Source organism: Heptranchias perlo, chromosome 2, assembly GCF_035084215.1.
Source record: "Heptranchias perlo isolate sHepPer1 chromosome 2, sHepPer1.hap1, whole genome shotgun sequence".
NCBI classification, from domain to species: domain Eukaryota; kingdom Metazoa; phylum Chordata; class Chondrichthyes; order Hexanchiformes; family Hexanchidae; genus Heptranchias; species Heptranchias perlo.
Window position 1 is genome coordinate 163,928,803 of NC_090326.1, and position 21,252 is coordinate 163,950,054.

The following is a 21,252-nucleotide window of genomic DNA, read 5'->3' on the forward strand; positions in this document are numbered from 1 at the left end:
CAAGGAGCCCTAGTAAAATTGAAGTCAATGGGAATCAGGGGGAAAACTCTCCAGTGGCTGGAATCATACCTAGCACAAAGGAAGATGGTAGTGGTTGTTGGAGGCCAATCATCTCAGCCCCAGGACATTGCTGCAGGAGTTCCTCAGGGCAGTGTCCTTGGCCCAACCATCTTCAGCTGCTTCATCAATGACCTTCCCTCCATCATTAGGTCAGAAATGGGGATGTTCGCTGATGATTGCACAGTGTTCAGTTCCATTCGCAACCCCTCAAATAATGAAGCAGTCCGAGCCCGCATGCAGCAAAACCTGGACAACATCCATGTTTAGGCTGATAAGTGGCAAGTAACATTCGTGCCAAACAAGTGCCAGGCAATGACCATCTCCAACATGAGAGAGTCTAACCACCTCCCCTTGACATTCAATGGCATTACCACCGCCGAATCCCCCACCATCAACATTCTGAGGGTCACCATTGACCAGAAACTAATCAGGACCAGCCACGTAAATACTGTGGCTACAAGAGCAGGTCAGAGGCTGGGTATTCTGCGGCGAGTGACTCACCTCCTGACTCCCCAAAGCCTTTCCACCATCTACAAGGCACAAGTCAGGAGTGTGATGGAATACTCTCCACTTGCCTGGATGAGTGCAGCTCCAACAACACTCAAGAAGCTCGACACCATCCAGGACAAAGCAGCCCACTTGATTGGCACCCCATCCACCACCCTAAACATTAACTCCCTTCACCACCGTCGCACCGTGGCTGCAGTGTGTACCATCTACAGGATGCACTGCAGCAACTCGCCAAGGCTTTTTTGACAGCCCCTCCCAAACCCGCGACCTCTACCACCTAGAAGGACAAGGGCAGCAGGCACATGGGAACAACACCACCTGCACGTTCCCCTCCAAGTCACACACCATCCTGACTTGGAATTATATCGCCGTTCCTTCATTGTCGTTGGGTCAAAATCCTCGAACCCCCTACCTAACAGCACTGTGGGAGAACCTTCACCCCACGGACTGCAGCAGTTCAAGAAGGCGGCTCACCACCACCTTCTCAAGGGCAATTAGGGATGGGCAATAAATGCTGGCCTTGCCATTGACGCCCACATCCCATGAACGAGTAAAAAAAATATATAAACCGTCTGAATCCCTTGATTAGATTCCAGCCTGTAACTCACTCCCAGGTGCCCATTATTCTATATATAAACCATCTAAACCCCTCAATTAGATTCCAGTCTGCAACTCACTCCCAGGTATCCATTATTCTATATATAAACCACCTGAACCCCTTGATTAGATTCCAGTCTGCAACTCACTCCCAGGTATCCATTATTCTATATATAAACCACCTGAACCCCTCGATTAGATTCCAGACTGTAACTCACTCCAGCCATTTGGATGCCCCTTCAGGTTTTTGTGTACTCGTGTTTTTCTCTCTATGTACATTTACCGTTTTTACATCACCCGCGTACACCCGATGTTGGGTGATCAGCAGGAGAAAGGTTTAAATGTTGTAGTGTTGTCCAGCTTAGAACAAATCTCTGGGGAAGGGGGGAGGCAAGAGGTCGAACATTAATACCCCCACCAGACACTAAAAGAAGCTGCTATGAATTCCAGCTGTGGACACATCTGTGCTTTTTTTATTTCCCACAACCAAAAGTCCCTGTTGCATCTCCAAGGTGATCCGTCCCCTGCCTGTGGTAACTGTCTCCCACACAGTCGGACAGGAAGAAAGATGTAGTTTAGTCCTGGAAGGAGAACGCGCTCTCTCGTGATGAATCCGGTCCAGTCCCTTTAAATGTAATTTCCCATTCCGCCTCCCGGTTTGACAGTTAGTTTCGAGGTGCAGGTGATGGCTGACTGTCCTCAGTATAACCCACAGCCGTGCTCCCCGTTCTCTGCTTATCTTATCGAGGCCCCACCTGCCCTTTCAGGTGGATGTAAAATCCCACGGCATTATTTTGTAAAAGAGCAGGGTGTCTTGGCCAATATTTATCTCTCAACCAACATCACTAAAAAACAGATTGTCTGGTCATTATCTCATTGCTATTTGTGGGATCTTGCTGTGCCCGTTGGTCGATCGTTTCCTACATTACTACAGTGACTACACTTCAAAAAGTACTTTATTGGCTGTAAAACGATTTGGGACATCCCGAGGTCATGAAAGGAGCTATATAAATGCAAGTCCTTTTTTCAGTGGTGATGGCATTGGATGCTCTGCAATTGGCCTCAGCACCCCTGGGTGAAGGCATGGAAAATCAGCTCGGGTTCCCGCTCCTGATCGCTTTACCAGTGACACCCTCCTACCCCTGTGAGTGTGGATTTTGGGTGGCAGGATTGGATGTGGTGGTCCTCTCCCCTCCCCTCCCAAAGTGAAACCACCTTCCTTGGTATCTAGACTCACACACAAAGGACAGTCAGTTTGAAGAAGGCTACTGACAATTGAAGTGTCCCCTCAACCAACCCTATTCCTTTCTACAGGTTATGTTGTAACTATTTATCTGAGGACTTGCTCACTAGCATTGCTGCAATTCTATCTATTTATTATTCAGATTACCATTATTGGACAATTTTAGCAGTGACTTCAACCCTTGAGAGCGAGACAGGGCACTTCTGACCAGTGGAGTTCTGGTGCCCCCTTGTGGTTGACATGTTGTAATGAACGACAGTGGGATGCACTGGTAAAAAAAGAACTTGGATTTATGTATCGCCTCTTACAATCTCAGGACGTCCCAAAGCGCTTTACAGCCAATTAAGTACTTTTGAAGTGCAGTGACTGTTGTAATGTAGGAAATATGGCAGCTAATTTGCACACAGCAAGGTCCACAAACAGCAATGTGATAATAACCAGATAACCTGTTTTAGGTGTTAGTTGAGGGAAAAATATTGGCCAGGACATCGGGGAGAACTCCCTTGCTCTTTTTCAAAACAGTGCCTTGGGATCTTTATCATCCACCTAAGACAGACTAGATTGCACATTGGTTTAACGTCTCATCGGAAAGACAGTGCAATATTCCCTCAGTACTGCACTGGAGTGGCAGGCTAGCTTTTGTGCTCAAGTCTCTGGAGTGGGACTTGAACCCTTCTGACTCAGAGGCGAGAGTGCTACTGTCTGAGCCACAGCTGACACTACAATGCTTATTTCAAGACTGCCTTTCCATCTCCCCGATCTCTCACCCATTTCTTTCCTCTTGTTCCCGCCTCTGCCTCTGGTAGCCGCAGGAAACTGAGCCATAAGGGTGTGGCTGTGTCAGAATTCCCACAGCTGGAGATAAGGAACAGACCAGTCTCTGTGAGGCTGACAGTGAGGTTGTCAGCTCTGGTTGGACCTATTCCTGGAGGTTTTAAAGTATATATCTATACTCTGGTAGCACAAAGAAGTCTGCCAACATAAATGCGCTTTCCTTCTCTGGACTAGCCATAAAATGACAGGTTGTGGAGCAGTGAGGATCAGAGGCCTCTCCTACCCTGCTTGGTGTGAAGTTATCCCTTCTCTGTAGGCAGGATTTTTTTTAGGAACCCCTCGAGCGGCTCTTGGACTCCAACCGGAGCGGTGTTACCGACGCACCGTCCCCGCGCGTCAGCCACTAGCATCCTAGCAACCCCTAGCAACGCGGAGCCTTGGCAACAGGCGTGTGTGTGTGAAAGGTCAAAGATTGCGTCTGCTACCCGGGCTTGGGCCTTGTTGTGAACGCTGGAACGAGCCTGCGGGATGTTGCTGCCCTTGTTCCGTTTAGGCCGCCGCTTTCTCCTCGCCAGACCCCGGAGTTTCTCCCGGTATGTGAGCTACGTCCAGGGCCAGAGCCCGGAACCGAGAATCCGTGAATATTTTTACTACATCGACCATCAGGGACAGGTAAATACCCAGAGATTGGGCAAATATCAATATAAACACCCAGGGACTGGGCAAATATCAATATAAACACCCAGGGACTGGGCAAATATCAATATAAACACCCAGGGACTGGGCAAATATCAATATAAACACCCAGGGGCTGGGCAAATATCAATATAGACACCCAGGGGCTGGGCAAATATCAATATGAACACCCAGGGACTGGGCAAATATCAATATAAACACCCAGGGACTGGGCAAATATCAATATAAACACCCAGGGACTGGGCAAATATCAATATAAACACCCAGGGACTGGGCAAATATCAATATAAACACCCAGGGGCTGGGCAAATATCAATATGAACACCCAGGGGCTGGGCAAATATCAATATAAACACCCAGGGGCTGGGCAAATATCAATATAAACACCCAGGGGCTGGGCAAATATCAATATGAACACCCAGGGACTGGGCAAATATCAATATAAACACCCAGGGGCTGGGTAAATATCAATATAAACACCTTGGGGCTGGGCAAATATCGATATAAACACCCAGGGGCTGGGCAAATATCAAAATAAACACCCAGGGACTGGGTAAATATCAATATAAACACCCAGGGGCTGAGCAAATATCAATATAAACACCCAGGAACAGGACAAATATCAAAATAAACACCCAGGAACTGGGCAAATATCAATATAAACACCCAGGGGCTGGGTAAATATCAATATGAACACCCAGGGGCTGGGTAAATATCAATATAAACACCCAGGGGCTGGGCAAATATCAATATGAACACCCAGGGACTGGGCAAATATCAATATAAACACCCAGGGGCTGGGTAAATATCAATATAAACACCCAGGGGCTGGGCAAATATCAATATAAACACCCAGGGGCTGGGCAAATATCAAAATAAACACCCAGGGACTGGGTAAATATCAATATAAACACCCAGGGGCTGAGCAAATATCAATATAAACACCCAGGAACAGGACAAATATCAAAATAAACACCCAGGAACTGGGCAAATATCAATATAAACACCCAGGGGCTGGGCAAATATCAATATAAACACCCAGGGGCTGGGTAAATATCAATATAAACACCCATGAACCGGGCAAATATCAAAATAAACAACCAGGGAGTGGGTAAATATCAATATAAACACCCAAGGGCTGGGCAAATATCAATATAAACACCCAGTAACAGGGCAAATATCAAAATAAACACCCAGGGACTGGGTAAATATCAATATAAACACCCACGGGCTGGGCAAATATCAATATAAACACCCAGGAACAGGGCAAATATCAATATAAACACCCGGGGGCTGGGTAGATATTAATACAAACACCCAGGGGCTGGGTTAATGTCTTTAGTGATGGTTAGTGTATTAGAAACATCGAAAATAGGAGCAGGAGTAGGCCATTCGGCCCTTCGAGCCTGCTCCGCCATTCAGTATGATCATGGCTGATCCTCTTTCTCAATACCATATTCCCACTCTCTCCCCATACCCCTTGATGCCTTTTGTGTCTAGAAATCTATCCAGCTCCTTCTTAAATATGTTCAGTGACTTGGCCTCCACAGCCTTCTGTGGTAGAGAATTCCACAGGTTCACCACCCTCTGAGTGAAGAGATTTCTCCTCATCTCATTCCTAAATGTCCTACCCCATATCCTGAGGCTGTGACCCCTCATCATAGTCAGCACAGAAGGGATTGCAATGGAACCCGAGACAATTAAACTAAGTCTTTAATTTACTATACACACACTATCTTTAACTATAAATAAATATTCACAATAATTCATTACTATGATTCAAAATCAAGCTAAAATCCATCTACTAAATATAATTAGACCTTAAGTGTTTCTATTAGTTCTAGAATTAAATTAATACTAACAAATAAATAAATATAAACTGGAAATGGCCCTGCAGGCTGAGTTGGGACTGAGTCCTTGAGCTGGAATGTGAGTTAGAGACACTCTTGACACAAAGCTCAACAGGGGAATGGGGAACCAAGGGGAGGTAGAGAAGGAGGTCCTGCAGACTTCGGTCCTATCCGACAAATACAATGTACTTTCTACCTTCGAGGATAAAAACGTAGGCTGCGGGGTAGACAGCCAGAATGCTAACCATGGCACCATGGAGCAGGAGGCAGTCCAAGGAAGGGAGGGGCAGAATAGAAAAGTTGTAGTCATAGGGGATTCTATGATTGGTGGATAGATAGCATCCTCTGCAATTGCGACCGAGAGTCCAGAAGTGTGTGTTGCCTACCTGGTGCAAGGGTAAAGGACATTTTGGAGCAACTGGAGAGGAACTTGGAAAGGGAGGGGGAAGATCCAGTTGTGGTGGTCCATGTTGGGACCAATGACATAGGGAAGAAAAGGGAGGAAGGTCCTGCTAAGGGAATATCAGAAACGAGGAACTAAATTAAAAAGCAGGACCTCACGGATGTTGATTAGCCACATGCTAATTGGCATAGGGATAAACAGATCTGAGAGGTGAATCCGTGGCTGAAAGACTGGTGTGGTAAGGAGGAGTTCCATTTCTTCGGACACCGACACCGGCACCAGTACTGGACAGGAAGGAGCTGTACCGTTGGGACGGGCTCCACCTGAACCAGAATGGGACCAGTGTCCTAGCGGAAAGGATAAATAGGGCTGTCATGGGACTTTAAACTAATAAAATGGGCAGAGGGATCTGGGGAAGAGAACATGAATGTGAAGAAAAAAGAAATAGGAAATGAGAGTAAAGGTCAGACCAAGTTAAGGAATAAGAGTAACATTAACAGTCAGGGAACAAATACAGTTATAGGACATAAGTGCAAAATGACTGTTTAAAAACAAAGGGAGGAGAACAATTACTAAAAACAAATTAAATTGCCTGTACAGCAATGGGCACAGCATCCGAAACAAAACGGGAGAACTGGTGGCAATAATTCATAGTGAGGAGCTAGATGTAGTAGGGATAACTGAAACATGGTGACATAAGGAATAGGACTGGCAGTTAAATATTGCAGGATATAATGTATTTAGAAAGGACAGGGAAGGAAGAAGGAGGGTGGAGTAGCTGTACGAATTAGAGACAACGTAATGGCAATAGAAAAAAGGGACATAAGTAACATTAAGATAGAAACAGAATCCATATGGATTGAGACAAAGGATAAGAAGGGATCGATCACGTTAATAGACGTATTTTACAGACCACCTAATAGTGGAAGGGAAGTGGAGGAAGAAATATGTCGATAAATCTATAAAACTAGTAAAAAAAATCAGATAATAATCATGGGAGATTTCAACTATCCCCAAATAAACTTGCAAGAAGAGGCAGGAAAAGGGAATGGAGTTCTTACAGTGTGTACATGACTCCTTTCTTTCCCAGTATGTGAGAAGCCCGACAAGAGGGGAATCACTGCTGGATCTAGTAATGGGAAACGAACCAGAACAGATCAGAGAAGTAGGGGAACATCCAGGCAATAGAGATTATAATAAGGTTTAAAATAATGATTGAGAAAGACATAAGAAAGATAAAGACCAAAGTTATAGATTGGAAAAAGCTAATTTTAAGGGGATAAGAGTGGAACTAGGGAAGGTAAACTGGGAAAAAAAATTGACAGACAAAGAAATTGAACAGCAGTGGATAATATTCAAAATGGTGATCAATAAAGTTCAGAAGAAATATATTCCTCTAAAAAGCAAGAACAAAAAAGCCAAAAATGAAATACCATGGATGAATAATGAGATAAGGGTAAAATTGAAACTAAAGAAACAGGCATACACTTCATACATAGACAACAAAGGAGAGGATGACAAAAGGGAATACGAAGAGGGGAGGGAAGAAGCCAAAAAACAATTAGGAAAATCAGAGACGAACTATGAGATTAAATTATCAAAGAATATAAAAAGAAAAAGCTTAAGTATTCTACAGACAAATAAATAACAAAAGAAAAATCAAAATAGGGAGAGGGCCACTAAGGGGCGCACAAGATAAACTCACAGGCAATGACAGTGAAATGACAGAAATATTGAATAGTTACTTTGCCTACGTATTTACCAGGGAAACTAACAACGTGGGCATGACATTAGAAGAAGAGGTTGGAATCATAGAAAGTTATGGCACAGAAGGAGGCCATTCGGCCCATCGTGTTCGTGCCGACCAAAAAAGAGCTATCAAGCTTAATCCCACTGTCGAAAACTTAATTACCTATTATATACAATGCATTAACTCCAAACACTTATTTTCAGACAAGTAAGAGTTTATTAAAAGAAACTTGTATACAAGGGAAGCTATGCTCTGAACAATGATCAGAACAACCTCTTCACTGAACAAAGGAAACAGTTCACATTTATACAGTTTAATCAATAACGCCTACCTGTGTAGAATATGGGCGTACATGTACATTCTTTATTGGTTCAAGTGGTTAGTCAATCAAAATAGGGAACCCACCCTCTGGTTCCTCATGACTGCCTCGTGATTTTTAAACACAGGCCTGGGAAAGTGCTTTTCCCCTAAGAAACTGTCTTTATTATCAGTTCTGTACTCAGTCTCAAGGCTATATGGTCATTCATTTCTGTTAGTCAGACAGTTATCAGCATGAGAGAACTTGAAGTAATTAGACAATTGTGCTTCTGTGTGTCTTTGGTGAGAAACTAAAACATGAGCTTTCTATTATATTGAGCTGGTCAGTTAACATGGTCAACTTATCCATCATGCATTTCTTCTTTTTATGGTTTAAGGGTATTAGAAAATTAATATGGTCAAGTCCACATTTATGGTTTAGGTGTATTAGAAAGTTAATATGGTCAGGCATCTCTTTATGGTTTTCCACACCACTTTCCAGCACTTGGTCCGTAGCCCTGTAGGTTACGGCACTTCAAGTGCACATCCAAGTACTTTTTAAGTGAATTGAGGGTTTCTGCCTCTACCACCCTTTCAGGCAGTGAGTTCCAGATCCCTACCACCCTCTGGGTGATAAATTTTCTCCTCAGCTCCCCTCTAATCCTTCTACCAATTACTTTAAATCTATGCCCCCTGGTCACTGACCCCTCTGCTAAAGGAAATAGGTCCTCCCTATCCACTCTATCTAGTCCCGTCATAATTTTATATACCTCAATTAAATCTCCCCTCAGCCTCCATTCCCAAATAAACTGGCAAGAAGAAGTGGGGAGAGGGATGGAGATAGAACAAGTCCATGGAACTATAGACCAGTTAGCTTAATGTCAGTGGTAGGAAAGATAATGGAATCTTTACTCAAAGATGTAATAGAAAGACATTTAGAGAACGAAAATATAATAAAGAATAGTCAGCACGGATTTCAAAAGGGAAAATCATGCTTGACCAACCTTATTAAATTCTTTGAAAAAGTAACAGAAAGTGTAGACTAGGGTAATGCAGTAGATGTAATATATTAGGATTTTCAAAAGGCCTTCAATAAGGTATCGCATTATAGACTCATGGCTAAGGTTAAAGCATGTGGAGTCAGGGGACAGGTAGCAGAATGGATAGCAAGCTGGCTACAAACAGAGAGTAGGGGTTAAGGGTAGCTACTCAGACTGGCAAAAGGTGGGAAGTGGTGTTCCACAAGGATCGTTGCTGGGACCACTGTTGTTCACAATTTACATTAACGATTTGGATTCGGGAATCAGAAGTACAATTTCAAAACTTGCAGACGACACCAAATTGGGGGTGTAGTTAATACAAAGGAAGTTTGCGTCAAAATGAAAGAGGACATTAATAAACGTGCAGAATGGGTGTGTAATTGGCAAATGAATTTCAATGTAGATAAGTGTGAGGTGGTACATTTTGGCAGGAAGAATAAGGAGGCCACATATTGTTTGCATAATAGTCTAAACGGGATAAAGGAGCAAAGAGATCTAGGGGAATAGATACACAAATCACTAAAAGTAGTGACGCAGGTTAATAAGGCCATAAAAAAGGGATATCAGGCACTAGGGTTCATTTCTAGGGGGATACAATTGAAAAGCAAAGAAGTTATGTTAAACTTGTATAGAACCTCAGTTTGACCACACTTGGAGTACTGTGAGCAGTTCTGGTCTCCATATTATAGAAAGGATGTAGAGGCATTGGAGAGGGTGCAAAAAAGATTCACAAGGATGATACCAGAACTGAGAGGATATACGTATCAGGAAAGGCTAAACAGGCTAGGGGGTGACCTGATAGAGGTCTTTTAGATAATGAAAGGGTTTGATATGGTAGACGTAGAGAAACTGTTTCCACTTGTGGGGGAGACCAAAACTAAAGGTCGTAAATATAAAATAGTCACTAATAAATCCAATAGGGAATTCAGGAGAAACTTCTTTACCCGAATGTGGAATGTGGAACGTGCTAGTTGAGGCAAATAGCACAGATGCATTTAAGGGGAAGCTAGATAAGCACATGAGGGAGAAAAGAACATAAAGGTATCCTGTATGGGTTAGATGAAGTAGGGAGGGAGGAGGCTCATTTGGAGCATAAACACCGGCATAGACCAGTTGGGCCGAATGTATCTGTGCTGTAGTTTCAATGTAACTTGATGTAATATAAACACCCGAACACTAGGGGCAAATATCAAGATATACACCTAGAGATTGGGTGAGTATCAATACAAAAACCCCCAAACTGGGTAGATATTAATATAAATATCCAGATTAGGGTAATTATTAATAAAAACCTCAGAGACCAGGTAAAATATAAGCACAAATATTAAAATTAATACAAACTACTAGTGGCTTGATAAACACTCAGGTAAATATAAAAACGAACAGCAGCTATTCATCATAAATCATAATACTGATACAAACATGTAGAGACAAGTAAATATTAATATAAATGATCAGAAACCGAGTAAATATTGATAAAAATTTCAGAGACCTGGTAAATATTAATGTAAACACCTAGGGCCTCAGTAAATATTAATATAAACATCCAAAGTCCACGTAAATGTTATTAGTATAAAAATCTCAGGGACCTGTTAAATATTAATATAAATGTCCAAGGGCCAGGAAAATGTCAGTGTAAATTCCAGGAGCTGGTAAATGTGAATAGAAATTTTCAGACCTATTAAGTATTAATATAAACTCTGGGACATGGTAAATGCTATAGACCCATTTGGATTTGTTTTTGATAAATATGTTGTATATGGTCCCTCTCTCAGTCATCTCCTTTCAACAACAACTTGCATTTATAGAGTGCCTTTAACCTAGTAAAATGTCCCAAGGCGCTTCACAGGAGCATAATCAGACAAAATTTGACACCGAGTCACATTAAGAGATATTAGGACAGGTGACCAAAAGCTTGGTCAAAGAGGTAGGTTTTAAGGAGTGTCTTCAAGGAGGAGAGAGAGGTAGAGAGGCGGAGAGGTTTAGGGAGGGAATTCCAGACCTTAGGGCCTAGGCAGCTGAAAGCACGGCCACCAATGGTGGAGCGATGAAAATCGGGGATGCTCAAAAGGGCAGAATTGGAGAAGTGCAGAGATCTCAATAAAGGAGTCCCAGTCTTTCCTCAAATAGTTCTAACTGGTAGTTTGTAACCCATTTTGATGTCTCCCTTGAACCGTGATTCCCACCAAGAAATCTTTAAGAACTAATGTGAAGGATAGTACTGTACTTGGAGGTACTTGTACTTACTACTACCAAGCCTGTGTAGCCAGGTGACTGGTGTATGACTTAAAGCGATTTGGACAAATTAAGTAGATGCTGTAAGGAATGACACAGATACATATTACATTGTGAATAAAGTTCAAGGAGCTAGACCCGTGATACAGAATTGGCTAAGGAACAGGAAACAGAGAGTAGTGGTGAACGGTTGTTTTTCGGACTGGAGGGTGTTCCCCAGTGGTCATTGCTAGGGCCAGACAGGCTGATGGAATGGGTGGACACAAGGCGGATGAAATTTAACACAGAAAAATGCGAAGTGAATCATTTCGGTAGGAAGAATGAGGAGAGGCAATATAAACTAGAGGGCACAACTCTAAAAGGAGTACAGGAACAGAGAGATCTGGGGGTATATGTGCACAAGTCGTTGAAGGTGGCAGGGCAGGTTGAGAAAGTGGTTAAAAAAGCATACGGGATCCTGGGCTTTATAAATAGAGGCATAGAGTACAAAAGTATGGAAGTCATGATGAAGCTTTATAACACACTAGTTCGGCCAGAACTGGAGTATTATGTCCAGTTCTGGGTGCCGCACTTCAGGAAAGATGTGAAGGCCTTAGAGAAGACGCAGAAGAGATTTACTAGAATGATTCCATGGATGGAGGACTTTAGTTACATGGATAGACTGGAGAAGCTGGGGTTGTTCTCCTTGGAACAGAGGTGGTTGCGAGGAGATTTGTTAGAGGTATCTACAGAGTAGATAGAAAGAAACTGTTCCCATTGGCGGAAGGGTCAAGAAGCAGAGGACATAGATTTAAGGTGATTGGCAAAAGAACCAAAGGTGACATGAGGAAAAACTTTTTTACACAGCGAGTGGTTAGGATCTGGAATGCACTGCCGAGGGGGTGGTGGAGGCAGATTCAATCATGGCCTTCAAAAGGGAACTGGATAAATACTTGAAAGGAAAAAATTTGCAGGGCTGCAGGGATAGGGCGGGGGAGTGGGACCAGCTGGATTGCTCTTGCAGAGAGCCGGCACGGACTCGATGGGTCGAATGGCCTCTTTCCGTGCTGTAACCTTTCTATGATTCTCTGATTCTATTCAATGACCCTGGGTACAGGAGATTTGAAATATATTCAAAAAGATAAGGAAATTGATTTGGGCTTGATTATTGACCATTTATCGGAAGTATCTACTCGGGCTGCTCACAAGACTTTACAATGAGTGAGATGTTTATTGATTGTGATTTTAAAAAATGAAACGAATTATTTTAACCCTGTAATAACAAGATTTTCACACTAGAAAAAAAGCAATAAAACCAGCAATAATGGAGAAAACCCTTGGGAAGGTGTCAGCCTCGTCTCATTGATAGCACTCTCATAAGAACATAAGAAATAGGAGTAGGACATTCAGCCCCGTGAGACTGCTCTGCCATTCAATAAGATCATGGCTGATCTTCCACCTCAACTCCACTTTTGCGCCCTACCACCATATTCCTTGATTCCCTTAGTGTCACTCTTATACTCAACCCACAGCCCTCTGGGGTAGAGAATTCCAAAGATTCACAACCCTCTGAGTGAAGAAATTTTTCCTCATCTCGGTCCTAAATGGCCGCCCTCTTATCTTGAGACCATGCCCCCTAGCTCTAGACTCTCCAGCCAGAGGAAACAGCCTCTCAGCGTCTACCCTGTCGAGCCCTCTAAGAATATTATATGTTTCAATGAGATTACTTCTCATTCTTCTAAACTCCAGAGAATATAGGCCTAGTCTACTCAATCTCTCCTCATAGGACAACCCTCTCATCCCAGGAATCAATCTAGTGAACCTTTGTTACACCCCCTCTAAGGCAAGTATATCCTTCCTTAGGTAAAGAGACTGAAACTGTACACAGTACTCCAGGTGTGGTCTCAAAAGAGCCCTATATAATTGCAGCAAGACCTCCTTACTCTTGTACTCCAATCCCTCTGCAATAAATGTTAACATACCGTTTGCCTTCCTAATTGCTTGCTGTACCTGCATGTTAACTTTCTGTGATTCATGTACAAGGACATCCAAATCCCTCTGACATCTCTTCGTCTCTCACCTTTTAAAAAATATTCTGCTTTTCTATTCTTTCTACCAAAGTAGGTAATTTCACATTTCCCCACATTACACTCCATCTGCTACCTCTCGTCCACTCACGTAACCTGTCTATATCCCTTTGCGGTCTCTTTGCGTCCTCCTCACAGCTTACTTTCCCACCCAGATTATTTTCCCACTGAGTTAAAAGGTTGTGGGTTCAATTACTACTCCAGAGACTTGAGCACGTAATCTAGGCTGTCACTTCAGTGCAGTACCGAGTGATTGCTGCATTGTCGGAACTGCCGTCTTTCGGATGAGATGTTAAACGTCTGCCCTCTCAGGTCATTGTAAAAGATCCCATGACAGTATTCAAAGAGCAGGGGAGTTCCCCTGGTGTCCTGGCCAATATCTAGCCCTCAGCCAACATCATTGAAACAGATTGGTCATTTATCTCATTGCAAATTGGCTACCGCGTTTTCCTGCGTTACAACAGTAGAACTTTAAAAGCACTTAATTGGCTATAAAGCACTTTGGGACATCCTGAGGTCATGAAAGATGCTGTATAAATGCAAGTTCCTCCCTTCTTAAAGAAAATTGTGCTCTTGAGCAGTTGTGCGATGTTCCCTTCTTCTGGAGGTTAAGAGGCTCCACACCAGGAGGCACCATTATATTCTTTGGTTCATTGAGGCTTCAGAGATCGATGAAGCACTGGGATAAAGCTCTTCCTGTCGATAATTTTGGAGCAAAAGCCAGTGTGAACACAAAACAGGATTCCTGACTCTTTGTGTAAACTTATCGACAGAAAGAATCTTCCAATCCCTCCCAAATAAAAGGAGATGGACCCAAGCCATGCCAGGTTAGATATGGAAATAAGGGATAGATTGGGAAGTCTTGTATGTGGAGGTTAAATTTCCTTTGAAGATTTAGTCACTCTACTGAAGGTAGGTTGTAAGCGATGAAAATCTGGAAGGTAAAACAGAACTAACAGACTCAGGTGTTACCCAGATCAATAGTTTATTACGAGTGCACACGGGAGAACAATCTCAGCCACCCCAGCTGGAGACCTTGTTCTCAAAGGAAAACTGGCAATACAACTTAGTTTATTAGACAACACCCACTAATTACTAATGGGGGTGTATACATGGTAATATTGATACATCATTGGTTTATAGGGTTAATCAATCAGCTACTAGGCCTGTCCTTTGAACTCGAGTACCCCCTGTGAGAAGCTTACGGGCTACAGAGGCTTTACTCTAACTTCGCATCCTTGAGCTATCTCTTACCCTTGTTATCACTATAGTGAGGTATCTTCAGCAGGAACATGCCCTGCTTGACAAAAAAACCAAATTGAATTATGCAGCAACTGACTCCTTTTCCAGACCATCAGCAGATGTTTCATCAATACGCCTTTGTACTCTTATCTCTTCTCAGGAACAGACCCCTTCTAAACATTCCTTAAATAAAGCTTGGAATGTCCTTGGTCAGCTAAACCTATCTATGTTAGTTTGAAAAGGGCTAACGTAGTCAAGTATCCCATGGTGCTTTGTGTTTTGTTTCCAGCCTAACAAGACTGAATGGTACCGTTCAGACCGTTTTATACCGGCGAATTGGGGCCCACCCCTTTATATCCCTTAATCCAAATTTTATCCCTACATAGGTAATCTAATATTGTTCCTTACTTATTCTGCTTCCATTGACACTTAGGAGTGTAGCAAAGGAGTGCGAGGATTGAAGATGAGGTTTAGAAGAGTTTTATCTTCAGGCCAGCATATGCCAAAGTACTTATATCCCACATTCAAAAGCAGGTATACACTGTCCCAAGGTCACTGCATTGCAGATGGCCCTAGATGATCACTCTGCACATTGCTCCAAGCAGTGGCCCTGCACGAGAGGAATGGCTCAAACTTTTCTTAGCCGATCCTGCCCTGCCAAGAAGGAAAAAAAGAAAGACTTGCATATATATAGCGCCTTTCATGACCACGGGACGTCCCAAAGCGTTTTACAGCCATTGAAGTACTTTTGAAGTGTAGTCACTGTTGTAGTCAGAAACACGGCAGCCAATTTTCGCACAACAAGGTCCCACAATAATGATAATGACCAGGTAATCTGTGTTAGTGATGTTGGTTGAGGGATAAATATTGGTCAGGTCACTGGGGAGAACTCCTCTGCTCTTCTTTGTAATAGTTCCGTGGGATCTTTTACGTCCACCTGAGAGGGTCAGTGTCTCATTGAAAGACAGAATCTCCGACAGTGCAGCACTCCCTCAGTACTGCACTAGGCGTGTCAGCCTGGATTATGTGCTCAAGTCTCTGGAGTGGGGCTTGAACCAACAACCTCCTGACTCAGAGTTGAGAGTGCCACAGCTGAGGAAGAGCACAAGGATGTATTTCTCAGGATATCGGTGACACTGGTAAGGTCACGTTTATTGCCCTGAGAGTGTGGTGGTGAGCCTTCTCTTTGAGCTGCTGCAGTCCTTGTGCTGATAGTGCTCCCAAAAGGTACATTCAGCACTCCATATGGCCCACTGGAGGCTACGAGATCGACCTCTTGTCAGTGCTGTTTTGAACCCATTCTAGGAGACAGAGCAGGTTGAATTATCCTACTGTGCGATTTCCTCCACTCTCCAAAAAACAGTGGAATTGAGAACTTACATTCCTTGGAACAAACCTTTGGAAAGAAGATGATTAAAATATATCACTTGTACTTTTGGAGGTCCAATAAAAACTACAATATTTGTTTACAAAGTAATTAAGAGATTACGTCTGCCTTCTGCTTGCTGTGTGCACAGGCAGAAAGGCACACAACCATGAGTACATGAGGGAGAAAGGAACAGAAGGATATGCTGAGAGGGTTAGATGAAATAGGGTGGGAGCAGGCTCATGTGGAGCATAAACGCTGGCGTAGACCAGTTGGGCTGAATGACCATAAGACCATAAGAAATAGGAGCGGGAGTAGGCCATTCAGCCCCTCGAGCCTGCTCCGCCATTTAATGAGATCATGGCTGATCTGATTTTTACTTCAACCATGGGCCTGTTTCTGTGCTGTAAATTCTATGTAATTCTATGTCTAGATGTTAATAGGGACTAGAATTTCTGACAGCGTAATCTTTTTATTCCCAGTATCTCATTATTAAAAGATTCAGTATGTTATTAATAATAACAATTAATTAATAATAACCAAATATTATTATTTTTTTAATTACTGTTTCTCTTCCTGCAGGCTAACACCTCCTAGTACCTCTTATCCTAATCTCTAATTGCCCAGCACATACCTTTGTGTAGCTAGTCAGCCATCTATCACTGGGAACTTGGCAGTGCCGAAGTCTCTTTCTTCTTACTTCTTCTCTTCGGTGAGAAAGCTACTTGACCCAAATGTTCTTCTTTCACACACAATTGCAGTATTGGCTCTTTGTTCTAGTATGCTTCTATATGGAAGTTACACAATCATGTTAACAGGCAGGAGCTGAGAATTAGCGTTACTACACCACCACCTTCTCTAGGACAATTAGGGATGGGCAATAAATGCCGGCCTCGCCAGCGACGCCCACATCCCATGAACAAATTTTAAAAAACACTCTTGCAGCTAATTGTTAATGGACTTTCTTAAACCTACTGTAATTCAGCTACAGGATCCCTGCTGATGCTGCAGTTGCCCTGGTGAACCTACAAATAGTAGTTACCTTCATCAGGTTTTATTTTAGTTCATTTTATTTAATCTCCCAACAGTATGTCCTGTTACCTTTATTCCAAACTCCGGTAGTTGTCTGTAGTTGGCACTGTGAAAGAAATTTCCCAGCTAATTGTTCACTTCTGTAACACTTTGAGCTGCCTTAATTTGATGCTGCCTTAAAAAATACCTAATATTCTCCTCTTACCTTTTCCATTGTCCTTGGCTTTCTACTTTTTAAGATGCAAAGAGAAAGAACTGGGCTCGATAAACCTCCTCCAAGACTTCCGCAGTCTATTCATGGTTAGCTCCCTACCTATCGTCACACCTTCAGCCACCCACTCTGGGCCCTGAACAGTCTCTGCCCTGGCCTCTTACCTGCTGGGCGACCTGTCTCCCTGTCTTCGGTAGCCCAATGATTCCTGCCCTGCTCATCAGAGGCTTGACTGTCTCCCACGGGTGTAAATGTACAATGATGATCAAAATGGATTGGCCTGGATTTTTTTTTTTAAAACTGTCCCTCATGAGTCTTGAACCCACAATCTTGAGATTTATATCCCAGGAAATTTAGTCATGTCGATAGAGGGATGGCTAGGGGACAACAAGCAAAGAATGAGGCTGAATGGACGTTTTCTTCAGATTTCGGATTGCGGATTCGGCAGATGCAGTTCAGTGCAGTGAAATGTGCAGTAGTACATGTTGGGAAAAAGAACAGTATAAGGAAATATACCCCAAATGGCCTCCTGCTGTGTTGTAATTCCTATGATAACAATCTTGAGATAATAGGGAGCAGCCTCATGGATCTTCTTTGCACTTGAATGTGCCCTGTATGCCTTAGAATCATAGAATCATACAGCACAGAAGGAGGCCATTCAGCCCATTGTGCCTGTGCCGGCTCTTTGAAAGAGCTAGCCGATTAGTCCCACTCTTTGCCCATAGCCCTGCAATTTTTACTTTCTAAGTATTTATCCAATTCCCTTTTGAAAGTTATTATTGAATCTGCTTCCACCTCCATTTCAGGAAGTGCATTCCAGATCACAACAACTTGGTCTTGGGACCAAACTGAACACAATACCCAAAGTCAGGCAGACCAGAGCATTGCACAGTTTGAGCATGGCTTCCTCCAACTAATACACAGCTGATTTAGCAATGTGGTCCAGCGTTTTGCTTGTTTTCTGCTCCAGAGATTTGAGATATTAAATGCCAAATGTACTATCATCACAGAACACTTTCAACTTCACCTTTAGCAAGTTCTATGCTAACCACTGTATATGTATTATACCCAATCTGCAGTACCTTACTATTGTCTGACTACTGACTTAGTACCACTATTTGAAGTTAAATCCGTCAGGTAAAATGATAGGCAGACTCGGTCCTTATTTCTTGTCTTGCCTTTATTTCAGTGTCACAGTGCGATAAGCAGGATTTTTTAAAATTTCAAAATATACTTTATTTCATAAAATTTAAAGATACACACAATTCCAAGCAAGGCAGTTCAAAGCAATGCAGCGCAGATCATATACATTATGATCTCATTATTACAATTTTAAAACAGGATAAGCAGGATACAGTCGAGTCGAGGCACGAGCTCTTCAGAGAGTACTCCTTTAACAACCAAAGCGTGGTCCCTTTATGCTACCTTTGCTCGTACCTTGGGCACGCCCACAGAAACCCACCTAATACTTCTACACTGGGTATCTTTGTCTGCCACTCAAACACCCTTAAAACCAACTGGCTCTGGAACAGCCATTTCCCCCACAAGAATTGCTCTGTCTTTGTTGACTTCAATTAATGTGAATTTTCTCCCATCAAACTCGATCTTGCACAGATTACTGAGTCCTGTTTAGAGTGACATGTGACTTCCCTGGATTTGACTGATCTTTGTTTCCTGGACTGGCTGTCTCTGTTTGTCGTTCACCAAATAGCAAGTTCAATTAATGTATATTTTTCCAAGGCTTGAGTAATACCCAATTTGCATCTGTACAATAGGAAGTCAATTGCTAGGCAAGGACATGTCTCGACTTGTCTTTAGTTGGGTGGCTGTTCAACCCTATCAGTCTTCACTGTTTCTCTTTCCCTCATTCATATCTCAAAACTGTTCTGTCAGATGTTATCGACAACATCAACTCGCATTTATACAGCACCTTTAACATAGTAAAACATCCCAAGGTGCTCCACAGGAGCGATTATCACACAAAATTTGACACCGTGTCAATGTGATATTAGGGGTCAAATAGGTAGGTTTTAATGAGCGTCTTAAAGGTGGAGAGATTTAGGGAGGGAATTCCAGAGCTTGGGGCCGAAGCAGCTGAAGGCACGGCTGCCAAATCTAACTCCTTTTGCACATCTCTGGCTGCTTCCACTGACTGAACAGCCCTGCTCCCTAATTAGTACCATCTGGGAATGCAACCAATTTGCATTGGGTTTCTGAATCCAATTAATGTAGATTAGTAACAGCACAGACCCTGGTTTCTGTGCTCAGTACTTCCTCGCCCTTAACGAGTTCCCGCTGCTTCCTTTCCTTTAGAACTTGAAGGAGAACTCGATGGGATAGATGCACAGGAGGATTTAGGAATCATTGTTTTTACAACTGTGGCTTACTAGGCTACTTCAAGGGTAGTTAAGAGTGTGGGATTTGAGTTACACGTTGGCCTGAATGGGTAGCCTCCCTTCCTTCAAGGACATTAGTGAACCAGTTGGGATTTTTAGCATAATTTTCATGTTAATGTTTTTCTGGTGCCAGCCCATAAATTAACACATTTATTGATTCAATTTCACAACTTGCCAAGATGGGATTTGAACTCATCACCACAAGCACTGCTCCATGTCAGTGAGGCATTTTCTGTTGTTGGGGAGTTTCTTTGTGGATTGTGAAGGATTGGCTTTCTTTTTAACATAGGTATGTACAGGACTGAAAGAGGCCGTTGTTGTCCATTTGGCCAGTCCCGGTGACTAGGAAATACCTATCTCATACCTTTCTACCATATTTTCCTGCAGGTACTTATCCAACTCCCTCTTGAATTTTCTGATACAATCAGCCCCCAACTGCCTCCCCTGGCAATCCATTCCATTCATTCACCACTCGCTGCCTTTCCACCCTCCCTCATCTAGGTTTAAGGCTGTGCCTTCTGGTAGAATCGGTGACTATGTTGAAGATATTGATCTTTAGCTCGTCTACATCCTTTAGGATCTTGAATACATTGATAAGACCACCCCTGAGCCTTCTCTTCTCTAATGTCAACGCGCTCAGCATCTGCAGCTTCTCCTCCTAACCCGGGTGCCTAATCCCAGCCATTAGTCTAGTTGTCTTTCTGTGCCCCCTCTCCAATATCTGGATGTCTTTCTCAAATTACGGTGACATGGCTCGCACTCTGTACAAACCCAGAGTCCCTGCTGAGACTCGCACTGTGTTCCTCTGACTACCCAGACAGCGATTCTGTCGGCTCTCTTTGCTGCTTCTGCACAGATGGGGCAGGTGCGATGGACCAGATAAGTCTTTTCCTGCCTGTCATTTTCATATGTTCATATCCACCTCTTATGTCCTGTCCTGTAGAATAGAAACATATTTTGTTTTTCAAACAATATTTTCTTAAAGTATGACGCAGAGGAGAAATTTGCATATAGATGGTTGTGATGGGCAAAACCTGTGCCAGACTCACCCATTCTATAAATGCCCGTCACACTTCAGAGTGACAAAACTGTTACGTAGGGGAAAGAAAGGTTACCAAATGGGTTATCACTAGTGTGAATATAAATACCTTAGGGCTTCCAAGTGTGAAAATAACTAGTAAACATTCTGTGACTAGAAATAAATACTTCAATTGAGCGGTCATCAATTTAAAATTATCACTAAGAAAACTATCATCAATATAAAATTATCAACTGTTGTTAAAGCATGGAATGATTTGGCACAGGGAGTGGTTGAAGCAGAGACCATTGCATCTGATGAGGGAAAATTGGACAAATGTTTGAAGCAGAGGGAGATACAAAGAGAGAACGGGACAGTGGGATTAGTTTTAGATTGCTTTAGCGAAGAGCCGGCAGGGATATTATGGGCCGAATGGCCTCCTTCTGTGCCGTGAGTGTCTGCGGTT

The 21,252-nt window shown here is 42.9% G+C and overlaps 1 protein-coding gene across 1 annotated transcript in view; it reads left to right on the forward strand.

The window, feature by feature from the left end:
- Positions 1–3,641: 3,641 nt before the first annotated feature.
- c2h8orf82 (chromosome 2 C8orf82 homolog) overlaps positions 3,642–21,252 on the forward strand; it is a 52,392-nt gene continuing 34,781 nt past the window's right edge. The window contains exon 1 of the mRNA XM_067968579.1: positions 3,642–3,856. Coding sequence (XP_067824680.1) covers positions 3,713–3,856 — 144 coding nt within the window. The 5' untranslated portion in view covers positions 3,642–3,712. The remainder of the gene's footprint in view (positions 3,857–21,252) is intronic.